Below are 26136 nucleotides of genomic sequence, written 5' to 3'. Positions count from 1 at the left end.
CAATGGTGACCCTAAGTTGCCTAAATGTGTCATCCACACACACGATTAGGTTAAAATAATTATTTTTAATAAGACAGAAAAATTAATACTGCATTTTAAAAACAATAATTACAATAGAGAACTGCTAGAGTTTTATGGTTCCATGAAAGGATTTGCCAAAATCTGTCTCAATCAGATTCCTGATGGGTAAAGATTATGATCATCGCTGTGTGTATCACCTGTTCTCACAGCACACACACATCATACACATCACATGCAGTGCCTAGTGCGAATGCAGAGAAGTCAAATGTGAATTCCTCATTTCCTTTCAAAATTTTTTCATTATATCTGGTAGGTTCAGACTAGACGTACAAGTGTTGACTTATAAAGATAAGTCATCTAATATTTCGTTTTCAAGGTCCAATTTACAGATTCTCTACACTAGAATATAAAATCACCATTCCATTCACAGAGAGTCCTGTTGTGAAATCTATGCTATTGCAGTTTTGAAGGTCTGGGATATTGAATATTACTTGTCAAGTTTTTATCAAAACAAAACACAAAAAATCCCAGCTGTCACAGAATTAGTCTGTCAGGGTTCTTAGATTGTGCAAATTCCTATATGTAACATTTCAGTTATTTCAGTTAGTAGGTAAGGAGGCTGTAATTGTTTCTATTCATAAGCTTGATTTTCCTTCAGCAGATTGAAATTGGCTTGAAAATTGAGCAATTTTCTGTGTGAAATTTTTAGAAAATTACGCTCATCACAAAAACTAAATACAAATGGGTAATGAGATTTAAATAGATTTAATTTAATCTATTTGCTTTATTCCAATTAGCACAGTTCACTTATAGAAAACTGTGGCTGACTTTCAGAGCATCTATGGATCAATACTGAAGTTCTCAACCTCTACATCAAGAGTAGCCCACCACCATCACAAGCTTGTTTATTACAGAGACACAGAGGAAAAAAATCCAAGAAATTATAAACTTACTTTGCATGCTTCCACTCCCTTTTTCTCCCTTCTGGCCTTTTTGTCCATTAATTCCTTAAAAAAAAAAACAAAAAAATATTAATTTAGGCAATTCACAATGCTTGCCCTAAAAGGAGACAGAGCGTGGTGAGGTCATCTGGAACATCAGTGTATAACAACCTACAGATGCTCAGACATAATAATGTTGATGGTGATAATGATGATGATGACAGCTATCATTTTAGAAGGCTGTTACGAACTTGGCATTTTATGGGTAGGTCCTTTACATACATTATCTCAGATTCCTTACCAGGGCATTAAGTGTTCTATTTTCCTAAAGTAAGCAAAACTGAGGAGTAAGCAGTTTGTTTGAGGCTTATGCATGCTCCATTTTATCCTTTTTACCTGTGTCCTCCTCCCTTCCCCAGAAAGTCTAGTGTCCACCATCTCATCCCAAACTTTGATTTTCCATTCTCATTACAATTTTTCTATCTTACTTTCTATTTCTTTCTCTTTTGTGTGGAGCCTCTCAAAGACTGAGCGGTGAAAAGAACTGGGAGTGCAGAGATCCTGATTACCTCCGTCCTGGGGCAAGCTGGGAAGGTTTAAGGGGGCGTCTAAACCTCTAGGCTTCAAGAAATTTTGAGAAATTTTGGCTTTGTGAAATTTCATTCACATAGTTAGAGGGTGGTACAAAAGGTATTCTAATAAGTCTTAGGGCTTCAGATACTTACGGAAACATCGCTAAGACCCTGCTCTTTGCTAATTGGTTGCTATTTCATCCATGGTTCCGTTTGGAAAGTTTGATCCAGAGGATCAGTCCTTAGCACCAACAAGAGACTTCATGAGGGACAATCCCGTCTCATGAGAGGAGTGCTGCTCTTGCTTATTTATTCTCCTTCCAAGGGTCCTCAGTTGGCTGTCTTGTAAATAATAACCTTCCTGGTATAAAATGCATGACTGATCACAGTGCCATCTAGCTTTAAGTCAAAATCTTTATTAACATTCTTGATTTCCTCTAATAACAAACAAGGACTGCTCTCTTTTTATCCAAGAACTCAGAAAGCAGAGTTCAAAAACTCATGAGCTTTGGGATAATAACAATCATTTTAAAATCTCTTGTGTTGAATTATTTTGCTTGGCCACTTATTAGGTATGTGACTCAGATCAGGTCTTTAAACTGCCGGGAGGAATATCAATAACCTAAGATATGCAGATGACACCACCCTTATGGCAGAAAGTGAAGAGGAACTAAAAAGCCTCTTGATGAAAGTGAAGAGGAGAGTGAAAAAGTTGGCTTAAAGCTCAACATTCAGAAAACGAAGATCATGGCATCTGGTCCCATCACTTCATAGGAAATAGACGGGGAAACAGTGGAAACAGTGTCAGACTTTATTTTTCTGGGCTCCAAAATCACTGCTGATGTTGATTGCAGCCATGAAATTAAAAGATGCTTACTCCTTGGAAGAAAAGTTATGACCAACCTAGATAGCATATTCAAAAGCAGAGACATTACTTTGCTGACTAAGGTCCATCTAGCCAAGGCTATGGTTTTTCCTGTGGTCATGTATGGATGTGAGAGTTGGACTGTGAAGAAAGCTGAGCACCAAAGAATTGATGCTTTTGAGCTGTGGTGTTGGAGGAGACTCTTGAGAGTCCCTTGGACTGCAAGGAGATCCAACCAGTCCATCCTAAAGGAAATCAGTCCTAGGTGTTCTTTGGAAGGAATGATGCTAAAGCTGAAACTCCAGTACTTTGGCCACCTCATGTGAAGAGTTGACTCATTGGAAAAGACTCTGATGCTGGGAGAGATTAGGGGCAGCAGGAGAAGGGGACGACAGAAGATGAGGTGGCTGGATGGCATCACCGACTTGATGGACATGAGTTTGTGTGAACTCCGGGAGTTGGTGATGGACAGGGAGGCCTGGCATGCTGCAATTCATGGGGCTGCAAAGAGTCGGACACGACTGTGCAACTGAACTGAACTGAACTGAGCTAAAGTTTATTCTTCTTTCAAGTGAAAACAACAACAACAACAACAATCCTTTCTATTGCAGAGTTGCCTTGAAAATTAGCAACCGTATTTAGAAAAAGCCTTGCCCATAAGAGATGCATGGGAGAGATGGTAGCTCTCATTATTTGTCGTACAACATCACTTAGCTAGAATGATCTCCATGATTTTATTCTCAGTGAATCAGAGAGGATATTTTTGTTTCAGTTCACTTTTTTATGGTACAATTATTCTAAAATTTATTTTTCATTTTTTTTTTAATTTTAGTTTTTTATTTTTTAAATTTTAAAATCTTTAATTCTTACATGCATTCCCAAACATGAACTCCCCTCCCACCTCCCTCCCCATAACATCTTTAGTTTTACTCTTTATTTTGGATTTTATTTTTTCATCTGTTTTTTCCTCCAGTTTACTTTGCTTCATCTATGCTTTGTTTTTGAACACTTGTCCTTATTTGACTTTTAGAGAAGATTTTTTTTTGATCCCCAATTTACTATATTTAAAAATATACAAAATAATGTGTGTTTTTATTAAAAATTAAAATTTCAAACTAAAATTTTATTGTGAAGATTTCATGAAATCCCAACCATTCTTTATCAGAGTATGATACAGAGAAAGTCTCTAATTATTTTACATCTATGATTACAATGTACATCATTAAATTCACTTTTTACTTATGATTCAGTCATTTCAGGTAATATTAAATTGACAAGAATCGTTAATCTTGCACAAAGTACCCAAAACCATTTCTACTTTTTTTTGGAGGGGGGGATGATAGGCTTTTATGAGATATAATAACAAAGTTTTAGATTTCCTCAAGAGGAAAAATCTAAGATATTAAACAAAAATTGGGGATAGGGGTTTAAAATGGTGTCAGTTCTAATTCTTTTCAGAGAAGATAATAAACAATTTTATCATTCTAGCACTGTTTTCACAATTAGAAAATAGTTGTAAAGTGATTCTTGGAAGTCTTTTCATACTGCAATTTGTCTTTGGTATTTAAACAACAGGATGGTTTAAACCAAAGATCTGAGCAAATGACCTACTTTTTTTCTTATAAATAAAAACAAATGTTTTATGTTGTTTTAGCATGATTCAGAGATTTCCTCACAGACAGCATTTGGAAATCTTTTTTCACACCTGAACACATGAAAAACATCCTTTCTAAAAACAGGGTTCCGCCCTCCTTTATGAAGCGATGCCTTAGGCTGAAAATGAGCCCAACAACTTTGTCAAAATCTGGAGTTAACCACCTCCTGTCAGATATGTCACTCTTCCATCAGAAATAAAGAACTAATATTTCTGACAATCACTGAAAAATAAGAAGTAGATGGTATGTAACACACTGCCATTCTAAATTCTAAGATCAGAGGAGCTATTCTCACTGACATCATTATGACGTCAGGCCTTACCAGAGCTGCTGCCACGAGCCAGGCACTGGGTTCCCGTTTTCACACGCAGGCACACTCAGCTCAGCCAGTCTGTCCACATCGATTCAGATGTGACACCCTCCCTCTTCGGCCTAGTGCTTCTTCCTGTCTCCTAGATTCTTCACCTTCAACCTTCTTCCTAACCTGTCACAATCTTTTCACCTTTCTTTCCTCTGTATCTTCAGCCACTCCTGTATTTCATCTGGCCATCAGCCTTTAAAGGTAATTCTTTAAATTACCTTCCAAAGAAAACACAAAATCAAATGAAAGAACTGAGCTCCTCCTCTCCCTCGGAAGAGCCAGACCTCTCCAGCCCCATCTACAGTCCCCACCACCAGCTACCTCTGGGCCTTCCCAAATCTGGCTTCCACCCAACCCCACCAAAACTGCTCTCAATAAAGGCAACATCCTCATGGCAACAAATGCCAAGAGCTTTCTGTGGGCCGCATCTTACTTGACCGACTTGTGCACCTGTCTGCCTTTTCCACATCACCTTGTCTGGGCTCTCCTCCTCACTCGGGCTCCTTTGCTCTTTCTGCTCTGTCTGAACTTCTGGAACCACTTCAGGCTTTATCCTAGGCCCTGTCTCTTCTCACTGCCTACCCATGAAATACTATTAAAATAAATGATTATTAAAATTCATTGACCTCAATGAACACTTAAATGAGCTTGACTACAACTTTGTCTTTTTACCTCTGGCTTCACCTCTGAGTTTCAAATCCATATGTTTGACTATCTATAAATATCTCCATGGACGGCACAGAGAAAGCATTTCATAATTGTTTGTCAAATAAATAAATGAATTTGTTATGGTCTTTAGCTTTAGATACTCCTAAGAAAGACCATAACTCATTCTTAGAATCAGACTTTGAATGGATTCCAAGAGAAGTAAATTATTTACATTGCTGGAAAATCTAGTTCATTTTAACAGGTTCTATTCAGACTCCTTTAGGGATTTTAAATATATGTAAGGTTACACATCAATTAAATCTTCCAAGCTCTCTTCAGTAAACCTGTTGGGATGATAAATGCTCTATCAGTGTGGGATGGATCAAGAAGAAAGTCTTCCCTTTTTCTGCTTATATGTTTATATTTTATCAGTTAAGGACTGTGTCTTCTTTACTTCTCATTTCCTTGTACCAAGCATTGTCCCGTGTGTGTGTGTGTGTGTGTGTATTTATATATATGGGGGGGGGGGTACTTAATACACATGGAAGAAAAAGGGCAGGTTGGGGAAGAAAAGGAGAACAGGAGAGAAAACAGGAGAAAATAAATAGGGTTGCTTTTTAAAATACTTTTTTGCTTTGAAATCTGTTAATGCTTTGACATCACTCAGATAGTCCAGGCTGTCATTATTTAGAAGATGACAATTCGGAGATTTTATTTCTAATTGTATCACTCTTTGGACTCTTGTATGGAAGGACTCATTTACTGTTTTAATCTGAAACTAAATAACTAAATAACTAAACCAGTACCAGGCACTGCTGCTCACATTTCTAGCAAATTTGAATCTTTTAATAAGGAAGGGATATCCTGAGAATATCTTTGGTCAAGGGATTTATTACCTCTGTCCAGAGTTACTGTTTCTCCACATTTCTTTACTGGAAATGTGGTTCTCAAACTGTGATCCCTGGATCAGCATCATCACTATTACCTGGAAACTTGCGAAGAGTAAACATTCTTGGGGGAACCCAATTCTTAACCTACTGTATTAGAAACTCTGGAGTTGGAGCCCAGGAAGTTGTTTTAACAGGGTGATTCTACCGCCTGCTGAAGCCTGAAAACCACAGACAGAAATGGTATACTCTGCATCTTTAGGCCAGGTCCCATAGGACGTTCTTTAACACCTTGTCATGCTGTATGGAATTAATCCCTGTACTTCCCACTTCCACAGCTTCCACCTCCCATTACTTCTGTCCGACTGTACAAACGTTTATTACTTACCACTTGGAAATATAGCTAATTGCTTCTGTATTTTTCTGCCCCTGCTCCCTTCTAAAATTTCTGTGCAAAGTTCACAATTCAGGCTTAGGCTACTGGCATAAGGAGTAGAAATAATATCATCGTGTATGCAAACTGTCATGGGCCCAAGCATGTCGATTATTAAGTACTAATAAAACAACGTCTGCTGGATCATCAAAAAAGCAAGAGAGTTCCAGAAAAAACATTATTTCTGCTTTATTGACTATGCCAAAGCCTTTGACTGTGTGGATCACAATAAACTGTGGAAAATTCTAAAAGAGATGGGAATACCAGATCACCTGACCTGCCTCCTGAGAAACCTATATGCAGGTCAGGAAGCAACAGTTAGAACTGGACATGGAACAACAGACTGGTTCCTAATAGGAAAAGGAGTGTCACCCTGCTTATTTAACTTATATGCAGAGTACATCATGAGAAATGCTGAGCTGGAGGAAGCACAAGCTGGAATCAAGATTGATAGAAGAAATATCAATAACCTCAGATATGCAGATGACACCACCCCTAAGGCAGAAAGTGAAGAGGAACTAAAAAGCCTCTTGATGAAAGTGAAAGAAGAGAGTGAAAAAGTTGGCTTAAAGCTCAACATTCAGAAAACGAAGATCATGGCATCTGGTCCCATCACTTCATAGGAAATAGATGGGGAAACAGTGTCAGACTATATTTTTGGGCTCTGAAATCACTGCAGATGTTCATTGTAGCCATGAAATTAAAAGATGCTTACTCCTTGGAAGGAAAGTTATGACCAACCTAGATAGCATATTAAAAAGCAGAGACATTACTTTGTCAACAAAGGTCCATCTAGTCAAGGCTATGTTTTTTCCAGTGGTCATGTATGGATGTGAGAGTTGGACTATAAAGAAAGCTGAGCACAGAAGAATTGATGCTTTTGAACTGTGGTTTTGGAGAAGACTCTTGAGAGTCCCTTGGACTGCAAGGAGATCCAACCAGTCCATTCTAAGGAGATCAGTCCTGGGTGTTCATTGGAAGGACTGATGTTGAAGCTGAAACTCCAGTACTTTGGCCACCTGATGTGAAGAGCTGACTCATTTGAAGAGACCCTGATGCTGGGAAAGATTGAGGGCAGGAGGAGAAGGGGACAATAGAGGAAGAGATGGTTGGATGGCATTACCAACTTGATGGACATGGGTTTGGGTAAACTCCGGGAGTTGGAGTTGGACAGGGAGGTCTGGCATGCTGCAGTACATGGGGTTGCAAGAATAGGACATGACTGGGCGACTGAAATGAACTGATACAGTAGGAGGCAAATTATCTTACAAAAGATAGGATTTTAGGTCTACCTGTGTTTTGCTAATTATAACTTAAGAGGATTTGAAGGGTTTTGGTTAAAGGGACGTTAATATTGTTTATTAATATTGGTTATTTGGTTAGTATTTTGCTTTTTTCTTTGCCAGTCTCCCACTCTCTTTATTCTGTGATAGATGGCAATTTACAGTGGTGTGAAGCTGATAGACCCTCTGTTGTGCTTTTATATTAAACTGTTTTCCTGTAGTAGATAGAAGCCTTGCTCACATGGACAGAAATCAGTTTCAAAATGTTTCAGATCACAGATAAACTGCATGTAACTGCTACTGTTCATACCATGATGACCATTGTTTTTGTTATCTAAGAAGTTGAAAGGAATATCAATGATCTGGTGTTTATTTTCATGTTCTATACAGAGAATATGCATTATCAGAATACCTGGCTTCCCGGTCCTCCCCGCTGGTCCTGGGAATCCTCGAATTCCAGGAAAACCAGTGATCCCCCGATCACCTTTAAGACCTGGATTACCTACATGATAAATGAAGGGGAAAAAAAAACAGTAGTAATAATTCATTTTTCATAACGATTTGAGAAAATAATGAAGCAATCTAATTTCACTAATGGATATAAAAGAGGCGAATCTCCAAGGTGGAGGAATAATGTCTTTCCTAAAATTTCATGTGTAGAAATTGATAGATAATATCAACAGTAATTGGAAAAACATTAGTGCATACACAGCAGATATTCAATAGGTAACCTATTGTTAATATAAATAAAAACACATGAGGAAACATCTTAAAGTTTTAATTAGAAGGTTTATATAGTCTAATCAGGAATATTCAAATGGCAGGATTTGGCTGTGGCTTAAGTGATAACTTTGAAATGTAAGTTAAAAATTGGATTTTTAAGATTTGTCCCAGAGATTTCACAACTCAAGAAATGGGAAATATCAAAGAACATTTATTAAAAAAAAAAAACAAAACTAGGTACTAGTGAAGGAATATATTACTCTATTTCCCATGCTCTTGTTTATACCTGCTGCTGTTGCTGCTGCTGCTAAGTCGCTTCAGTCATGTTCGACTCTGTGCAACCCCATAGACGGCAGCCCACCAGGCTCCCCTGTCCCTGGGATTCTCCAGGCAAGAACAATGGAGTGGGTTGCTATTTCCTTCTCTAGTGCATGAAAGTGAAAAGGGAAAGTAAAGTCGCTCAGTCCTGTCTGACTCTGTGACTCCATGGACTGCAGCCAATCAGGCTCCTCCATCCATGGGATTTTCCAGGCAAGAGTACTGGAGTGGGGTGCCATTCTACTCCATTGTAATCCCAAACAATAATGTAACTGTGTGTGTGCGTGTGTCTCCCAGGCACAGGGAAAGTATTCAGTAAAAACTTCTTAAAATAAATTTTAAAGTAAAAGGTCATAGGTCATTCTCCTTGACATGCTGCCAAGGAATCAGCACACTGAAATGCTTTTTTATTATCTTATTTGAGATAAAGCACAGTTTAACATAATATCCACCCCAGTACATAAGTAACAATTATAATATGTTTGCTGTATTGATTATTTAAAACTACTAAGATAAATAATGGACTCCAGCATCCTTGCCTGGGAAATGCCACAGATAGAGGCACTTGGCCAGCTGCAGTCCACGGGGTTGCAAAGAATTGGACACAACTTGGAAACTGAACATTAGGCTAAACACTTATTTTTCTCAGACTTTCATATCGTGGTTGAGTGTCAAGCTGAATTTAGTGGGCTTAACTGCATGTATATGTGGGGTTTTAGTAAACCTGCTTAAATCAGAAAGTAGAATTATCAAGGCAGTCCATCATATACTTTTAAGCTCCTGATTCCAGTTCTACACATGAGGCAAATGGGCAACGTGGCAAAGAACAAAACAGAATGCAGCAATTAGTTAGGAGAGATGCCTTATAATTTGAATATTTTTGCTGCAGTGCACCAAATCAAATGTAACCTAATAATCTAAGAGAGTCAGTTTATCATTCCCACAGTGAAATCTGCTTCTCTTTAGAGGGGCCAGATAATGCTTGTTTGTGTACAGGAGCAGTACCAATAGCCACAGACTAAAGCCTCACTTAAAGAATTACAGCAGGTTTGCAACAGTATCTGTTTACAGTATTAACAAAACCTGAAACTTTTAAATCCCTCTTTCTATTTCATACATCCATAGTTTCGAAACAGCTGCAAAAGATGTTCCCAAGATGAAGCTTTGAACAGCAAGTTGTAGCCCAGACTGAACTTTTATGGTTGAGTTATAAAGCTTTGACAATTGCAATTTGTAACGGAGGAGCTGACAGACCTTTGACAATAGCCACTCTGGCAGATAATATAACACTGGTTACTTCCCCTGCTCATGACATTAACACACCATTGCTAAGCTCTGCCAGGTGCTAGTCAAGTGAAAAGACTTTTCTGAATAAAGGATCTTACCTGGTATTACTTTCAAAGGCACAGCAACAATTCACCCTATATATGTATTTTATTTTCTTTAAAGAAATTTAATTAAAAAAAAATGTAAACGCTATATATTGGCTTTTTAAGCTCCATGACATAAAGGGCAGGCTTGTGTCAAATTCATGCTTTTAATTTTTAAAAACTGTTTTTCTGATGTAAGCTGGGCTGGTTGATACATTGATTAGAAAGAAGGACATTTTATATAATCAAAAGAGAGAAAAATAAGATGAAATCCTTAGTATTTAGGTATTTTGGGAGAGGGCAGAACAAACCATTTTAGTTGTAATTAGACTGTACAGTGTACTCCCCACCTTCAGAAATCATACAGGTATTTGATTTTGAGCCATGAATAACATGGTGATCATGTTCTTATTATTATCTTCTTTATTTTTTTGAGAGCAAAGAAAGTTCATGATCTTTCTCTTTTTCTGTCTTCTACTATCTTCTTTCAAAATATTGCTTTCAAGATTACAAAATAGACTGAAGAAAGTAATTTGAAACATTTTGCTCCAAGTAAGATAGAGAGAGTAACTGACAGCAAAGGTAAAATTCATCCGTATTCTAGTCAATATTTATATTGAAACTGCAGAGGTTTAGGATAAGGCAATGGCACCCCACTCCAGTACTCTTGCCTTGGAAAATCCCATGGACGGAGGAGCCTGGTGGGCTGCAGTCCATGGGGTCACTAAGAGTCAGACAGGACTGAGCGACTTCACTTTCCCTTTTCACTTTCATGCATTGGAGAAGGAAATGGCAACCCACTCCATTGTTCTTGCCTGGAGAATCCCAGGGACGGGGGAGCCTGATGGGCTGCCGTCTATGGGGTTGCACAGAGTCAGACACGACTAAAGCAACTTAGCAGCAGCAGCAGCAGCAGAGATTTAAGCAGGTATGTTCAGTTAAGGACTATATAACGAATATGATCCAAGTCGCCTTTGACTCATTTTATTTTATTTTTGTATCTTTAAAACCAGATAACTTGTAAATATATTCAACGTGAAGATAGTTTTCATATTTTCCTTCACCTGTGACTTCAAAACTAGTTCTGCCAAATATTGTTTGCAGTCAGTGATATAGAGCCCTTCCTAGAATTAACCAACAATCTTATGCTGTTAATGTTCTTCGAAAATGAAGAATCAGTGCTGACCATTCTGAACATAGTGGTGATGAGGCTACCCAAACACTTAATATGCCCTCAATACACACATACACACACACATGTGCGCACACACACACACATGCACACACACATCCCACAGAGAACCAATCAAATAGCTCAACCCTCCTTCCTCATACATGACTGTATACTACTTAGCTCTGTGGTACACAGTGGAGTAGTTACTATTACCATACCTTTTGGACCTGGAAAGCCTGGCAAACCATTTAGTCCAGGAGGGCCTCTATCTCCTTTTTCACCTGGAGGTCCACGAGGACCTTTAAAAAATAAATGACAATTACTGATCATAGTTTTAAAGCAAGGGTAAAATAAATTTGTCACCTGTGAAGACAGTTACATAGGTAAATCCAAAGCCTTTTGTTTGTTGCACAGTTATACAGAACAAACGAGACTGACCTTCCTGGATGGAAGCGGTGTAGCCAGCCACTGAGTACCACAAAGAGATAGCCCTAAACTAGACAGCCTGCTTACAGATTAAATACTTATGTGTGCTGAGCACTCAGATCCTGGCGGCAGAGAGAGACACTGAGTCAATGACAGGACAAGTCCACATTAGTACTGTGTACCTACTGGGAATGAAACCCAGCGCCCCTAAAACTGAGTTTCCTTGCTGAGTTTATGATTAACCTCTCTATCCAATATTTTATTCCCATTTTTGTCTTATCCATGCTCCCTTCAGGATTGAGGAGCATCAAAGAAAAGGGGGATCAAGCAGGATCTTCGGGACCTACCCAGCCCAAGGCTCTCCAGGTCCTCTGTTTCTTATTTGTGGAGACAAGTCTTTAGTTTTCTAGGCCTTCCTTGAGCCCCAATGAGCAGGCACAAGCCGTTAACAATGGGACAAGTGAGGGGGTACAGACAGAAAGCAGGAGTCCAGCAAGGTAGCTTCAAGTTTAGAGTCCTAGATTCTCCCCAACAATAAATGTAACAATCTGACACGTGTCTGAGTTGATCTGCAGACACCAAGCTGCTCATGGAGGTGGAGGATGGTGACTATGTGCAGACCACTAGCACGGAGACCCCAGATTCATTGGAACCAGAAGGTTGATGACTAAGTTTCTGGGAACATCTCCCTGTTACCTCACCACCAGGCAGATGTCACTATATTAAGTTAGATGTTCTGTAGAAAATGTACAAGTAGAGTCATGTGTGGTACCGTCAAAGGAAACAGAAGTCCATGCAAAGCAGATAACCAAAACCCATATTGTTGATAATGATACCCTTGGGTATTTGTTAGAGAGATGCATGTCAGCATGGGGAGCAGTGGTCAAAAGACTTGATTGAGGAGGTAGGACTGGAGTGGACTTTGAAGAATGGGTAGAATGAGAAGAAAGAGGATTCTGGATAAGTGGGAGAGATGTGGGGAAAGACAGTAAGGTGAAAATGAGTAAAGGAATAACTTTTCGAGTATAATATTAAGTAGAATCCCAAGTTGGATATAGATGTTATCAAATAAGATGGACATTGCAGGGGAAATTTTGACTACTTAGCATGGCAATTATTAATACCACAGTGTCCCCCAGTACTGAGTCTGATCAACACTGGTTAAGTCACTTGAATTTTCTGTGTCCAAGAAAGAGATGGCACTATGTCCCTCTTCTTCATAGAGTGCCACAGGACGAGTATTAATCTCTAAAACAGCAATGTTTTAAAAGAAGCATTTTTCAACTTCTGTGGTTCAGCCACATAACCCAAGGACAATACACAGTCATAGTTAGTGACACTGGTTAAACAGCACTCGTTTACAAATTGTAATCAGGTGGGAAGATGTAAGACCTGAAAAATTCTAAGAAGGGGCTACATAAATAAAGATAATCTGATGAGTAAGTATATTCTGTCCATTTTCTTTGCTTCTTTTGAAACACTTGTCCCTGCTTTTCTCCATTTTCCTGAATTGTTTCTGATTTTGCAAGGTCCAAATTGGGTTTCAGGACCTTCCTTCCCTGATAACTTAATTTTCCAAATATCCATGGCACATTTTCCATTTCCCTTCATATACACCACTGGGCTATAACGTTTCATTGCATTTTCATTACAATAATAACTACATATTATAGGAAGGGTAAAAGCCCAGACAAAATGAGGAAAATCTAATTCATAATTCTATCATTTTAAGAGAATAACCACTAACATTTATATTTTCTATTTGTGTTGTATATTTTTTGCCTCTTTTTAAAAAAATATAATCATCATGTAAATTACATACCACTGGGCATTAAATAGCTGGTAGTAACAACCAGCAAGTTCTCTTAAGCTATAGCTTAATGTTGGAAACATATATTTAGATGTCCACAAGTGAGGTCATGGTTCTATATCAATGGGAATCCATGCCTCTCCTATTCCTGCAGCAAGTACTTCTTCCCAACAAAGGAGTTTTAACCTCACGACTGTGAACATGGCTATAGGTCATTCATCTCTGCACAGTGACAACAGAGCAGGAATGTAGGCCAGAAAGACTCAGTTTGCAGCTTGAATTTTGCTGAGCAAATTGAAGGGAACCAAATCTACAGTACTCCAGGATGAATTTCGAAAAAAAGAGTGCATATGCAAAGACTTTGATTCAGTGATTAGGGCCCTAAACCAAGACAGACATCTCAGGAAAAACTACACAGCGTGAGACAAGAAACAAGGGACACAGACTAGCTGTGGACTCTCAGCCTCTGAGATTAAGAGTTTTCACCATTTCTTTAATAAATCAATATTCAAAAAACTAAGGTCATGGTACCCAGTCCCATCACTTCATGGCAAACAGATGGGAAACAATGGAACTAGTGACAGACTTTATTTTCTTGGGCTCCCAAAATCACTGCAGATAGTGACTGCAGCCATTATATTAAAAGATGCTTGCCCCTTGAAATAAAAGCTATGACCAACCTACACAGCATTTTAAAAAGCAGAGACATTAGTATGCCAACAAAGGCCCATCTAGTCAAAACTATGGTTTTTCCAATAGTCATGTATGGATGTGAGAGTTGGACTATGAAGAAAGCTGAGAACCAAAGAATTGATGCTTTTGAACTGTGGTGTTGGAGAAAAATCTTGAGAGGTCCCTGGACTGCAAGGAGATCCAACCAGTCCATCCTAAAGGAAATCAGTCCTGGGTGTTCATTGGAAGGACTGATGCTGAAGCTGAAACTCCCAACACTTTGGCCACCTGATGCGAAGAACTGACTCATTGGAAAAGACCCTGATGCTGGGAAAGATTGAAGGCAGGAGGAGAAGGGGATGACAGAGGATGAGATGGTTGGATGGCATCACCGACTCGATGCACATGAGTTTGAGTAAGCTCAGGGAGTTGGTGATAGACAGGGAAGCCTGGCGTGCTGCGATTCATGGGGTCGCAAAGAGTCAGACACGACTGAGCGACTGAACTGAACTGATAGCCGATTAACAAGGTTGTGATAGTTTCAGGTGAACAGTGAGGGGACTCAGCCACACATATACGTGTATACATTCTCTCCCAAACTCCCCTCCATCCAAGCTGCCACATAACACTGAGCAGAGTTCCCTGTGCTATAAAGTAGGTCCCTATTGGTTATCAATTTTAAATATAGCAGAAGACAGTTACCTTAACACATCTTGAAAAGATCTCAAGACTCCTTCCTCTGGATATTTGTAATAAATATATGCTCTAAAACTGTTTGAAAACTATAGAATTTCTAATACCAAATTTCTATATATATCAGTACATCTTAGTATATCATTTTCTGGAGGAATGAGAAGATACTTTACCTTGGAATAAAGTGATATTTTTCAGTGTCTGAGAATGTTCCCAATCCTTCAGCCTCAGATCATTAGTGATATTATTCAACAGTTTCACTTCCCCTTTTAATTCCTGTTCCAAATACACTTGTTTTTCATCTAGAGACTTCATTTCTGCTGATGCATTGTACATACGCTCCTCTAATTTACGCATCTCCTGTGAAACACAAGCCAACATCCGCAATTTCTGTCACACACATAATATCAAATATATAAGTTTAAGAAGCCCTACAAGTCAGATTTTTTTAAATGGATAATATTACAATAATATTATGGAATAAGAATATGGACATTAGAGAATGACTTTAAAACAGTAATTCTTTGGTTTTGAAGCATTTCCTCTTTTAACTGAATGGCTTATTTCTACACTCTGCCAGAAAAAAAAAAAAAGGTTAAATATATATATATCTTAGACATGCTTCTATTCCTAAATATCTACATGTCAAAATGCTAAAACTAAAATCAAATTTGAAACTTGGCATATGGTTTTAAATTCATCTAAAGTTAAACTCTTTATACTGTACTTGAGTAATTCCAATTCTATCAGCTCAATAGATTTGTATATTAAATTGTTTTACAGCAATAGCAAAGCTTAATGTCATAATTCTCAGTGGTGATGAACATTAAGGATAGCTTTTCAGATTCAATAAAATCTCAACTAGCATATTAATACCTTATGTTTAGGTTTTTTGCCTCTGTATTTGAGATTTCATTATTTTATGTTTTCAAATACACATACACATTGTGGGCATTTATATACATTCATGCATATCTGAAAACTATGAACAAGAGAGATGGCATCATGTTCTGGATTATGACTTTATTTTTTACTCAATAATATATTAAGAATATTTACCTATTAAAATATTTAGAAACTGCTTTGTTTTCTATAATCTAGTAGAATTATATTGTATGTTTCATAATTTGATTCCTATTGATAAAGAGTTTTGAGCTGTACATAAATAATGCTGCAATGAACACAATTTTATATGTGTCTACATATTTATACAAGCACTTTTATAGGGCAGTTTCCTGGAAGTGGATCTGATCAAAGGGACTAAATATAAAAATTTTTGTTCACCCCTCTCCCTACCACCTTATAAATACACAGGACTTTTTTTTTTTTAATCTTACTTAATGTATCTGAATACCTACTTTTTGCCCTCAAACCCTGGGTATCATCAATGCATTTAATTTTTCAGAGTAAGAGTAGACATAATAAAATCTTGTTCAATTTGCTTTTCAAATTGATGAGGTTAAGCATCCAGTTGTAAAGTTTTTGACAATATATATATTTTTTATTACTTTTCAAGTCATTTCCTGGGTTTTCCTTTGGGAGCTGGGCTTTCTCTTTCCAGGGTACCTAACTTTCTCATCTATCTTGATAACATTTTCTATTTCTCTGTTCTACTTACCTTGTGTCCTCTGTCTTCATTGTATGATTTATACTTTTCTAATGACTTCAATGTTTAATTGCTGATAGATTCTCATTTCCCAATTGCACAAAGAAATAAATCAGTGGTGTACTGTTCCTTAATCCAGGTATGAAAAGAAAATTTCACCTCACTTGACTGGACTGGACAAGTTGAAGTGAGAGGGTCCAAAGTGTCAACTAAAACCTTTGGAAAGAAATGCAAGTATACCCAGATCTGCCTGTACAAGAGCACTGCACTCAAATAGAGATAAGTCAGTTTTCACCACCCTGACTGTGCCTTCCCCCATACAAAACCTTGTTCTAGATTAGGATGTCTCTACCCTCTGCTGCCTCCCTCCCCATTTAGTCTTTTCTGTACAATATGGTACATATGTACATGAAATAATGAACACAGATGTTTTATAGAGCATAAGAACATGATAAATATGCTTGACATCATTGATGTGGCTGCAGATTGCCCCAGCTGTCAGGATATCCACAGATATCCTGTGATATCCTGATATCCTGTTATCAGCTTCTGATATTCACAGAGAAAAGGTCAAGGGACTAGTTGGTGATTTCTGCTCCCTAAACCTTAGCAGTCACCCATGTTTTTCATACCTAAAGCTGAGGCTGCATTTCCCCCCCTTCTTTGAAAACTCTAGATAGTGCTCATATTAACCACACTTTACTTGAAATAGGTTTTATTGGGAGGAGAGAAAGTTCATTTGATATATCTTTAAAAGTCCTCTATAGCAAGGGTCTCCAGCTAACAGGATCTAATACCTGATGATCTGAGGTGGAACTGATGTAATAATAATAGAAATAAAGTATACAATAAAAGTAAAAGTAAAGTGCACAATAAAAGAATAATCCTGAAACGAATTCCCACCACCCCTCATCTGAGGGAAAATTATTTTCCACGAAACCGTCCCTGGAGCCAAAAAGGCTGGGGACTGCTGCTCTACAATAAGCGCACACACTGTCCATCTACCACCAGCGGCTCTGCTAGAAACAAGCATGTAATTTTGCCTTCTTACAGTCCTTTCTATGTAAAACAGAGATGATAAATCCCACCTCTCTCTTTTATTTAGTCAGTATTCTTCTTTCTTTCAAATTAATGCCTGGTCTGTCCTTGATGAACAAATGCTGGTATTACTTATAAGTCTTTTATTCGAACAATTACTGATTGAGGCATTTATTTAATTTACTTATTCATGCATTGGGCTAAAGATTCAAAGATGAATCCAATTGTTTTAAGCAATGGGAACAAGATTGTAAATACTATTTTCAGTGAGCAAGCATGCACACACACACACACACACACACACTAGCACTTACCTAGATTTCAAATCTCTACAAATGACTACTGTCTTACAAAAAAAGAGCTTTAAAAAAATTAACCTTGCAAGTTCCTCCTTTCCCTTGTACCTCCATCTCTAATGCTTGGACTGCTTTCAAAACGAAAGTGCAATTTATTTCAACTCAATGATCGATTATTATCAGATTCCAACTGTTTCTATTATATATCATTTCCAGGCTCCCTGGTGGCTCAGACAGTAAAGAATCTGCCTGCAATGTGGGAGACCTCGGTTCAACCCCTGGGTTGGGAAGATTCCCTGGAGAAGGGCATGGCGACCTACTCCAGTTTTCTTTCCTCGAGAATCCCCATGGATAGAGGAGCCTGGAGGGCTGCAGTCCATCGGGTTGCAAAGAGCCAGACAATGACTGAGCAACTAAACGCACACACATGTATCACTTCAAACATGTTTAGCACTTCTACTATCTTCCAAATGGTTTCCAATTTGGTTTTAACTCTTCGTTTATGTGGGTTTATGAAAATGATGAAAATGGAAGTCGCTCAGTTGTGTCTGACTCTGTGATCCCATGAACTGAATTCTCCAGAACAGAATACTGGAGTGGGTAATTGTTCCCTTCTCCAGGGGATATTCCCAACCCAGGGATCAAACCTAGGTCTCCTGCTTTGCAGGTGGATTCTGTACCAGCTGAGCCAGTTCATAGATAATCTATAACCTCTGAGGACTTGGGGACATTACCAATATCAAGTAAACTCTTATTCTTTCATTGCATCCGTCTTCATTTTCTTCTCATCCTGTCTCACTTTCCCTCTGATCTTCAGTTTAGTTCAGTTGCTCAGTCATATCTGACTACTTGTGACCCCATGAACTGCAGCATGCCAGGCTTCCCTATCACCAACTCCCGAGTGAGTGATGCCATCCAACCATCTCATCCACTGTTGTCCCCTTCTCCTTCTGCCTTCAATCTGTCCCAGCATCAGGGTCTTTTCCAATGAGTTGGCTCTTCACATCAGGTGGCCAGAGTATTGGAGCTTCAGCTTCAGCATCAGTCCTTCCAATGAATATTCAGGACTGATTTCCTTTAGGATGGACTGGTTGGATCTCCCTGCAGTCCAACGGACTCTCAAGAGTCTTCTCCAACACCACCAGTTCAAAAGCAACAATTCTTCAGTTCTCAGCTTTCTTTATGGTTCAACTCTCACATCCATACATGATTACTGGAAAAATCATAGCTTTGACTAGATGGACCTTTGTTGGAAAAGTAATGTCTCTCCTTTTTAATATGCTTTCTAGGTTGGCTATAGCTTTTCTTCCAAGAAACAAGCGTCTTTTAATTTCATGGCTGAAGTCACCACCTACAGTGATTTTGGAGCCTAAGAAAATAAAGTCTGTCACTGTTTCCATTGTTTCCCCATCTTTTTGCCATGAAGTGATGGGACCGGATGCCATGATCTTCGTTTTCTGAATGTTGAGTTTTAAGCCAACTTTTTCACTCTCTTCTTTCACTTTCATCAAGAGGCTTTTTAGTTCCTCTTAGGTTTCTTCCATAAGGCTGGTGTAATCTGCATATTTGGTGGTTATTGGTATTTTTCCCGGCAATCTTAATTCCAGCTTGTGCTTCATCCAGCCCAGCATGTCTCATGATGTATTCTGCATATAAGTTAAATAAGCAGGGTGACAATATACAGCCTTGACATACTCCTTTCCCTATTTGGAACCAGTCTGTTGTTCCATGTCCAGTTCTAACTGTTGCTTCTTGACCCGCATACAAATTTCTCAGGAGGCAGGTAATGTGGTCTGGTGTTCCCATCTCTTTAAGAATTTTCCACAGTTTGTTGTGATCTACACAGTCAGATTTTAGAGTAGTGAATCTTGTTTTCACACAAAGTAATATTTCTTCTCCTGTCCTCTTTCCCTCATACTTAATCAGTTTCTGTTCCCACAGCTGATATTTTATTTTCCTCTCTCTCAAGGTTCTCAGCCCTCTGGACAGTTTCTTCTTTGTGCACTCTTTCTAAACCCTCCATAGCCTGAGTCATTGATATTCCAATAACGTTTTATATGTTTATTTTTTTTAACATGTTTCTATTGTATTAACATGTTTTTATTGTATTAACATGTTTTTATTGCTATATTTTTGTTGCATAATTTAAAATTAACTATACAACAAAATTATAGTGTGATACCTCCAGCTTTGTTCTTCTTTTTTTTTTTTTAATTTTAGTTTTTTATTTTTTAAATTTTAAAATCTTTAATTCTTACATGCATTCCCAAACATGAACCCCCCTCCCACCTCCCTCCCCATAACAATTTTCTGGGTCATCCCCATGCACCAGCCCCAAGCATGCTGCATCCTGCGTCAGACATAGACTGGCGATTCAATTCACATGATAGTATACATGTTAGAATGTCATTCTCCCAAATCATCCCACCCTCTCCCTCTCCCTCTGAGTCCAAAAGTCCGTTATACACATCTGTGTCTCTTTCCCTGTCTTGCATACAGGGTCGTCATTGCCATCTTCCTAAATTCCATATATATGTGTTAGATACTTATTAACCATGGGGGAGAGAATAACAGTCAGTATTTGGAAGATGTGACAAGGATACAACACTGACTATCAAGGCTGGCATTGGGATGAGGTTCCTCAATGGTTTCTGTATTTACACAGCAATGTCTTTGTCTTCTCAGTGACTGCATCTTACAATAAATAAATATTAAAGTGTGCTTTCTTAACCTGTTTAGTCTATTCTCTAGTCAATAATTTAATTGGTTTTCATGTGATGTTAAAACTTTAGAGACTTCTCTTTGCTCTCTATAAGCGACATCCATTTAAAAAAAAATCACCACTGCATAACACTGTATCTATATAGAAAACAACCTCATTAATTAAGACATGGTCTATTCAAGTAAAATATACTACAAAGATGGCAGCCTTACTGAGCTAATGTGGAAAGTTTACATATTTTACATTATGATCTTAGGGCTTAGATACCATGCAATATGAAGATTAATTTTTTCACACAAGTAATAAAGCTTTATCCTTGAGCTTATTTTTTTCACAAATGGAACAATTACAATGAACTAGCAACAAAAAATAATCCAGTTCTCAACTAAACTAAACAACTTGCTTCTTAATTTCCTTTTCTTCAATACAAAGTAACCCAGAGGGTTGGCCACAGAGTAGTTTAGAGCAAAACTAAGAAAAATTATGATCCATGGGTCAAAGTCTATTTTTGTAAAGAAAGACTTACTGGATCACATTTTCACTCATTTGTCCATCTACTGTCTAGGACTGCTTTTAGTGTTAGAGTTGAGAAGTTGCAAAAGAGACCATGTGGTTCCCAAAGCCTAAGAGTTACGTCTGGGCCTTTGCAAAAAAACTTCGGCTGGCAAGTGGTCTAGAAGATGTCTTGCTCTCTTGTGTTTGATCCTGTGACGGTAACAAGATGTTGATGCATTATTCAAACTCTAATTCTTTACTTAGAGTTATCTCTACACACAAAAATTTAGCAATACTTCTTGTGAGTGACAAACTATTTTAAAATTTAGATTTTACAATTTACCCATGTAAATAAGGTTTTCATTCTTTTCATGATGAAGATATTCTGGGTTTCTTTTAAAACTTGCAAAAACTGTATCTATCTGTCCAAATATGCTAAGATAATCTACCAACTGTAATTGGTTTAGAGAATCTCAAGAGGCATTCTGAAAGTATTTATAAAATTAAAACATGCTAAGAGAGTCTATATTTGATGAAAAACAAATTCCCCCTTCGGCTGGGAATTTGGAAGAGGCTGTAGGTAAATCCATTTGGAACTTTCTGGTGAGACTGCAAGAGAAATCAGGTAAGTAGAATGATGTTAAAACAGGTTTTGCAACTTTTTCTCTGCCCTGGACTATCTGAGGAGATAGGTTACAGATGGATTCACTCCCAGCATATGACTTTCCAGTACAAAAACTCTTACCTCTTGTTGTTTAAATGCATTCTCTTGGACTATGCCATTCAGTGTTTCAATACTGAGCTGCAAATCAAGTAATGTGGTGTTCAGACCTACTAATGACTTGGAGATATCACCTATAATATTCTCATGTCCCTGGATGGAGGAAAGTAAGGAATTTAGCTGGAAAAGAACATCATTAAATCTTTGATCAGTTGTTATGCTGAAATTTTGGAAATTCTCAGAATCTAGGAGATTGGCTTCATTATCTGAAAGATACTGGATTCTGTTTTCCATGTTGCTCATGCGTTCCATCACAACTTCTCGAAATCTCATTTCATCTTCACTGCCATTTCCTTTGCCTTCCAGACTTGGAGATATATCTGCATTAACTGAACCAACTGTGCAATTCTTCGTTTCCCATTTCAGGAGCTGAGCTGCATAGTTAAGTAAAAATAAACAGAGTCATGCCCTGTATCCTTAAATGCATCCACCGTTCCATTCCACATCACTGCATCCCATTCTAACGTTCTGAATGCTATCCTGAATCAGGTGTTTATTTTAAACATACAAAGTATTAACCAAGGTAGGCAGAGTGCTGAGAGGGGAAATAGTCTCCTTTTCCCATTTTACATTAGAATTTATTCCACAGTGAAGTCATTCTTTCTGACTTGCTGCTTAGATGAATCTTCTGGGTTGCTGCATTTAGCTACGAGAGCAAGAGTAAATGCTACAGATTATGAAGCACACTGTAGCCTTGTCCTCAGGTATGCTGTTAGGATAAGATGAGATAATGCTTAACACAGTGTCTGAAGTAAACATGTTGAATGTGTTACCTATTATGAAGATTAATGATGATGTGACAAAAACAATATGTAGTAAAAGTAGGAATATTAGTGTTATCCATTGTATGAATAAATTGTCGGCTCATCTTCCTTATGCTATCACTAAGCTACCAGAGAGTTATCACTTTCAGTTTCTGCAGACCTAATTTATTGTTGGTAGAGCAGGAAATTGGATAAAAAAGTTTTTTTTTTTAACTTTAAAAAACACTGTTCTTTCAAGATTCTCTTTACTTATTATAAAATATATACTTGTAGAGGAAAATTTAGAAAATATGAGTAATGAAAACATTGTACCATTAATCTCATGGTAATTAATCTCAGAATTAAGTGCTAACATTTTAGTATATGCATATCAGATTTCTGATCCCACTATCATATTATACAATCAAGAGCTTATATATAATTTGGAAACTAGCTTTCAGTTAGCATCTATCATAAAGACCCTTGCATATTATTTAATATTGTTTTACAAAAGTCATTCAAATAACTACATTGTTATTCTATGTGTGGTTCTGCCAGATTTAACAAATCCCTATATTCAGTTGTGGGCTGCTATCTATGGGGTCGCACAGAGTCGGACACGACTGAAGCAACTTAGCAGCATATTCAGTTTGCTTCTATTTCTACTAATATATTTAACCCTTCGATGAACCATCTTATGAGCAATTATTTCCTGAATATAAAAATTCTATTAAATGGTGTTTGCGGCATAGAGAGCTGCTAATATGTATTTCCAAATGGGCATATGTTAGCTAAACAAGCTAATTATCCTTCTGAAAGGATCTAGAGCAATATGTTCACAGTTTCAAAAATGAAAAGTATAAATATTACTTTTGCAGATAAAAATAATACATAATTGTACACCATGAAGACAATGTTAAGCACCATTTTTTTCCTAGTTAATGATGGTTAAGATTTGATTGTTTCATCTCTCTGTATATCTATCTATATGATTTATACCTTTTATCTATACATATATCAGTCTTTTATCTATATTAATTTGAATATATAAGACTTTACATATTTGACCATTATTGAGCAGTAGAGAGTAACTTCATATGGTTTAAAAGTATATCTATATAAACAGCAATAACTGACCTGTCAATTTTCTTTAAAGTGATATGACAATAGTTATTAGCTTTACAGGTTTTTGAGACTTAACTGAAGTAGCACATGAAAAGCCCTGAATTCCACCCTGAACTCAGGGTACCTGTTATACAAATGAGAGCTTGGTGTTTATGTAGGAACAAGCTGCCCAATTCTGGAATCTAGCCCCACTCCTTAGTTATTAACTAGGTTACTCTGAGCAAGTTATATTTCTTCTCCTTAATTAGGCTTCCCCAAAGACCTAAAAGTAATAACTGTCTTACAGTGGTGCTAAGAATGAATGAGATAAGGCATGTAAATCCCATAGCACACAGATGGCACACATGAAAACTACTCAAATTAAAGTGCCTTATCTTTGAAAGTTATTATCTTAGTTACAGAGTCTTCACCACCGTCACTTGAAGGTGTTTGATGACGGTTGTCATTGTAGCTCTTATTAAGCATTAAACTACATATTCAATTAAATCACAATTTAAAAATATATATATATTATTTGTTCCTAGTTATATTCTCTTTAAAATTAGCTTGTTTGATTTAATAAAATATGTGGCTACATTTTTATACAATTCACAACAGAGGCCAGATTGAGTGTACATTATTTTATGAATAATTTGGACAAAATAGTATATTTCTTAGTTGGAACTCATAACCTTTATTAAATTAAGTGTAGAGAGCAAGTTTTGGATTGACAGCTTCATTTATGCATTTGCCAGTTCCATGATTTATTTATTGAGTACCTACTGTATACAAAGCACTGCTCGAGCAACTCTGGGAATAGAAGACTGACTGGGAATGGAATTTGACTTTAACAATCAGAAACTCTAACTAACAATATTTGCAAAATTATCTCTAAGTTAGCTCTCAAAATTTTTCTTTTATGATGATTACTGCTTTTTTAGGTAGCAGTTAATAATACAGGCTCTAGACGGGAACTGCCTGGATTAGCCATTCTTGCTCTTTCCTTCATAAACTGTGCCCTTGAGCAAATTAATCAGGCTATCATTTCACTACCTTATAAATGGGATACTACTGCTGCTGCTGCTGCTAAGTCGCTTCAGTCGTGTCTGACTCTATGCGACCCCATAGACGGCAGCCCACCAGGCTCCTTCGTCCCTGGGATTCTCCAGGCAAGAACACTGGAGTGGGTTGCCATTTCCTTATCCAGTGCATGAAAGTGAAAAGTGAAAGTGAAGTCACGCAGTCGTGTCCAACCCCTCAGCGACCCCATGGACTGCAGCCTTCCAGGCTCTGCTGTCCATGGGATTTTCCAGGCAAGAATACTGGAGTGGGGATACTACCAGTCAGTGTTTAAATAATTAAATGTGCTGATATATGTAAAGTGCTCAGATCTTTCCCTGGCACATAATGCACATTTGATACTTTCCATTTTTTAATTATCATTAATATTTTGGATTCAATATCTGCATGCCCAATACTGATACAAGGGGGACTTAATATTATGTAATATAAAAAACTGGGAGGAAGCTGGGTGCTCCATGAGAAAGATAGTATCTGTACTTTATTTTAATAGATATATTGATTTAATTACTCAACCATATAATTTTTACTTTCACTAGAAATGCTTTCTATTTCATAGGGATAAAGCAAAACCTCTTCATAGTGTAGAAAGGGAAGATTTGATTTGATAAAATGTCATGTGACCAAAGATTTTTCTTCAATATCAAGTTCAACATGAGCTGATAATAAAGGCTATATTTTGCTTACAGATTTAAAAATGCAATATTGCTTGTTTTCCCAAATCTTGAATGAAACCTAATCTAATCCTTACTTTCTTTAAAAACATTTAATTGTGATACAGATGATATAGACATGAGTATCGCAAATCTAGGTATGGAATGCTAGAGTTCATATTTTCAAATGTTCATTTCTTTCATTATCATCAGAGAGATGGCATTTTGTGACTTTTCTATCTTACATTTGAAAGGAGACAAATTTTCTGACTTGTACAATAGGGAGAGGGTTATATTTGACCTTACAGATCACATATACTCCTCCATGTTGGCAATACCTTCTTCTACCAAAAATTTGTATTATTTTGAGCTCAAGGATCTTCAGTTTGTCAGCAGCGTATATACATTAACCTTAGGCTTGCTGCTGCTGCTGCTGCTGCTGCTGCTAAGTCGCTTCAGTCGTGTCTGACTCTGTGCGACCCCATAGACAGCAGCCCACCAGGCTCCCCTGTCCCTGGGATTCTCCACGAAAGAACACTGGAGTAGGTTGCCATTTCCTTCTCCAATGCATGAAAGCTTAACCTTATCTTATTCTTCAGAGACATTGTTATATGTTGTTATATTGTAATAGAAATGTAGTAGCTTCTTGGAAAAAAGGTAGCTTGTGGAGAAGACTATAATTAAGAAATAGTTTTCAATACATAAGAAACTTTAGTTTTCATGCACAAAATTTTATTTCATCTACTGATTTATATTTCCCAAAACA

The 26136-nt window shown here is 37.5% G+C and overlaps 1 protein-coding gene across 6 annotated transcripts in view; it reads right to left on the bottom strand.

Moving 5' to 3' along the window:
* Positions 1–26136, bottom strand: part of MSR1 (macrophage scavenger receptor 1) — an 85822-nt gene that overhangs the window by 39612 nt on the left and 20074 nt on the right. For all 6 annotated transcript variants that reach the window (XM_069573124.1, XM_069573126.1, XM_069573123.1 and 3 more), the window contains 5 exons: positions 21755–22164; positions 15026–15212; positions 11470–11550; positions 8079–8168; positions 975–1028 (listed from right to left, as the gene is read on the bottom strand). In XM_069573124.1, coding sequence (XP_069429225.1) covers positions 975–1028; positions 8079–8168; positions 11470–11550; positions 15026–15212; positions 21755–22164 — 822 coding nt within the window. The remainder of the gene's footprint in view (positions 1–974; positions 1029–8078; positions 8169–11469; positions 11551–15025; positions 15213–21754; positions 22165–26136) is intronic.

The sequence above is a fragment of the Ovis canadensis genome, chromosome 26, assembly GCF_042477335.2.
Source record: "Ovis canadensis isolate MfBH-ARS-UI-01 breed Bighorn chromosome 26, ARS-UI_OviCan_v2, whole genome shotgun sequence".
NCBI classification, from domain to species: domain Eukaryota; kingdom Metazoa; phylum Chordata; class Mammalia; order Artiodactyla; family Bovidae; genus Ovis; species Ovis canadensis.
The sequence above is the reverse complement of the archived record's forward strand: the minus strand, read 5'-3'. Positions and strand labels throughout refer to the sequence as shown.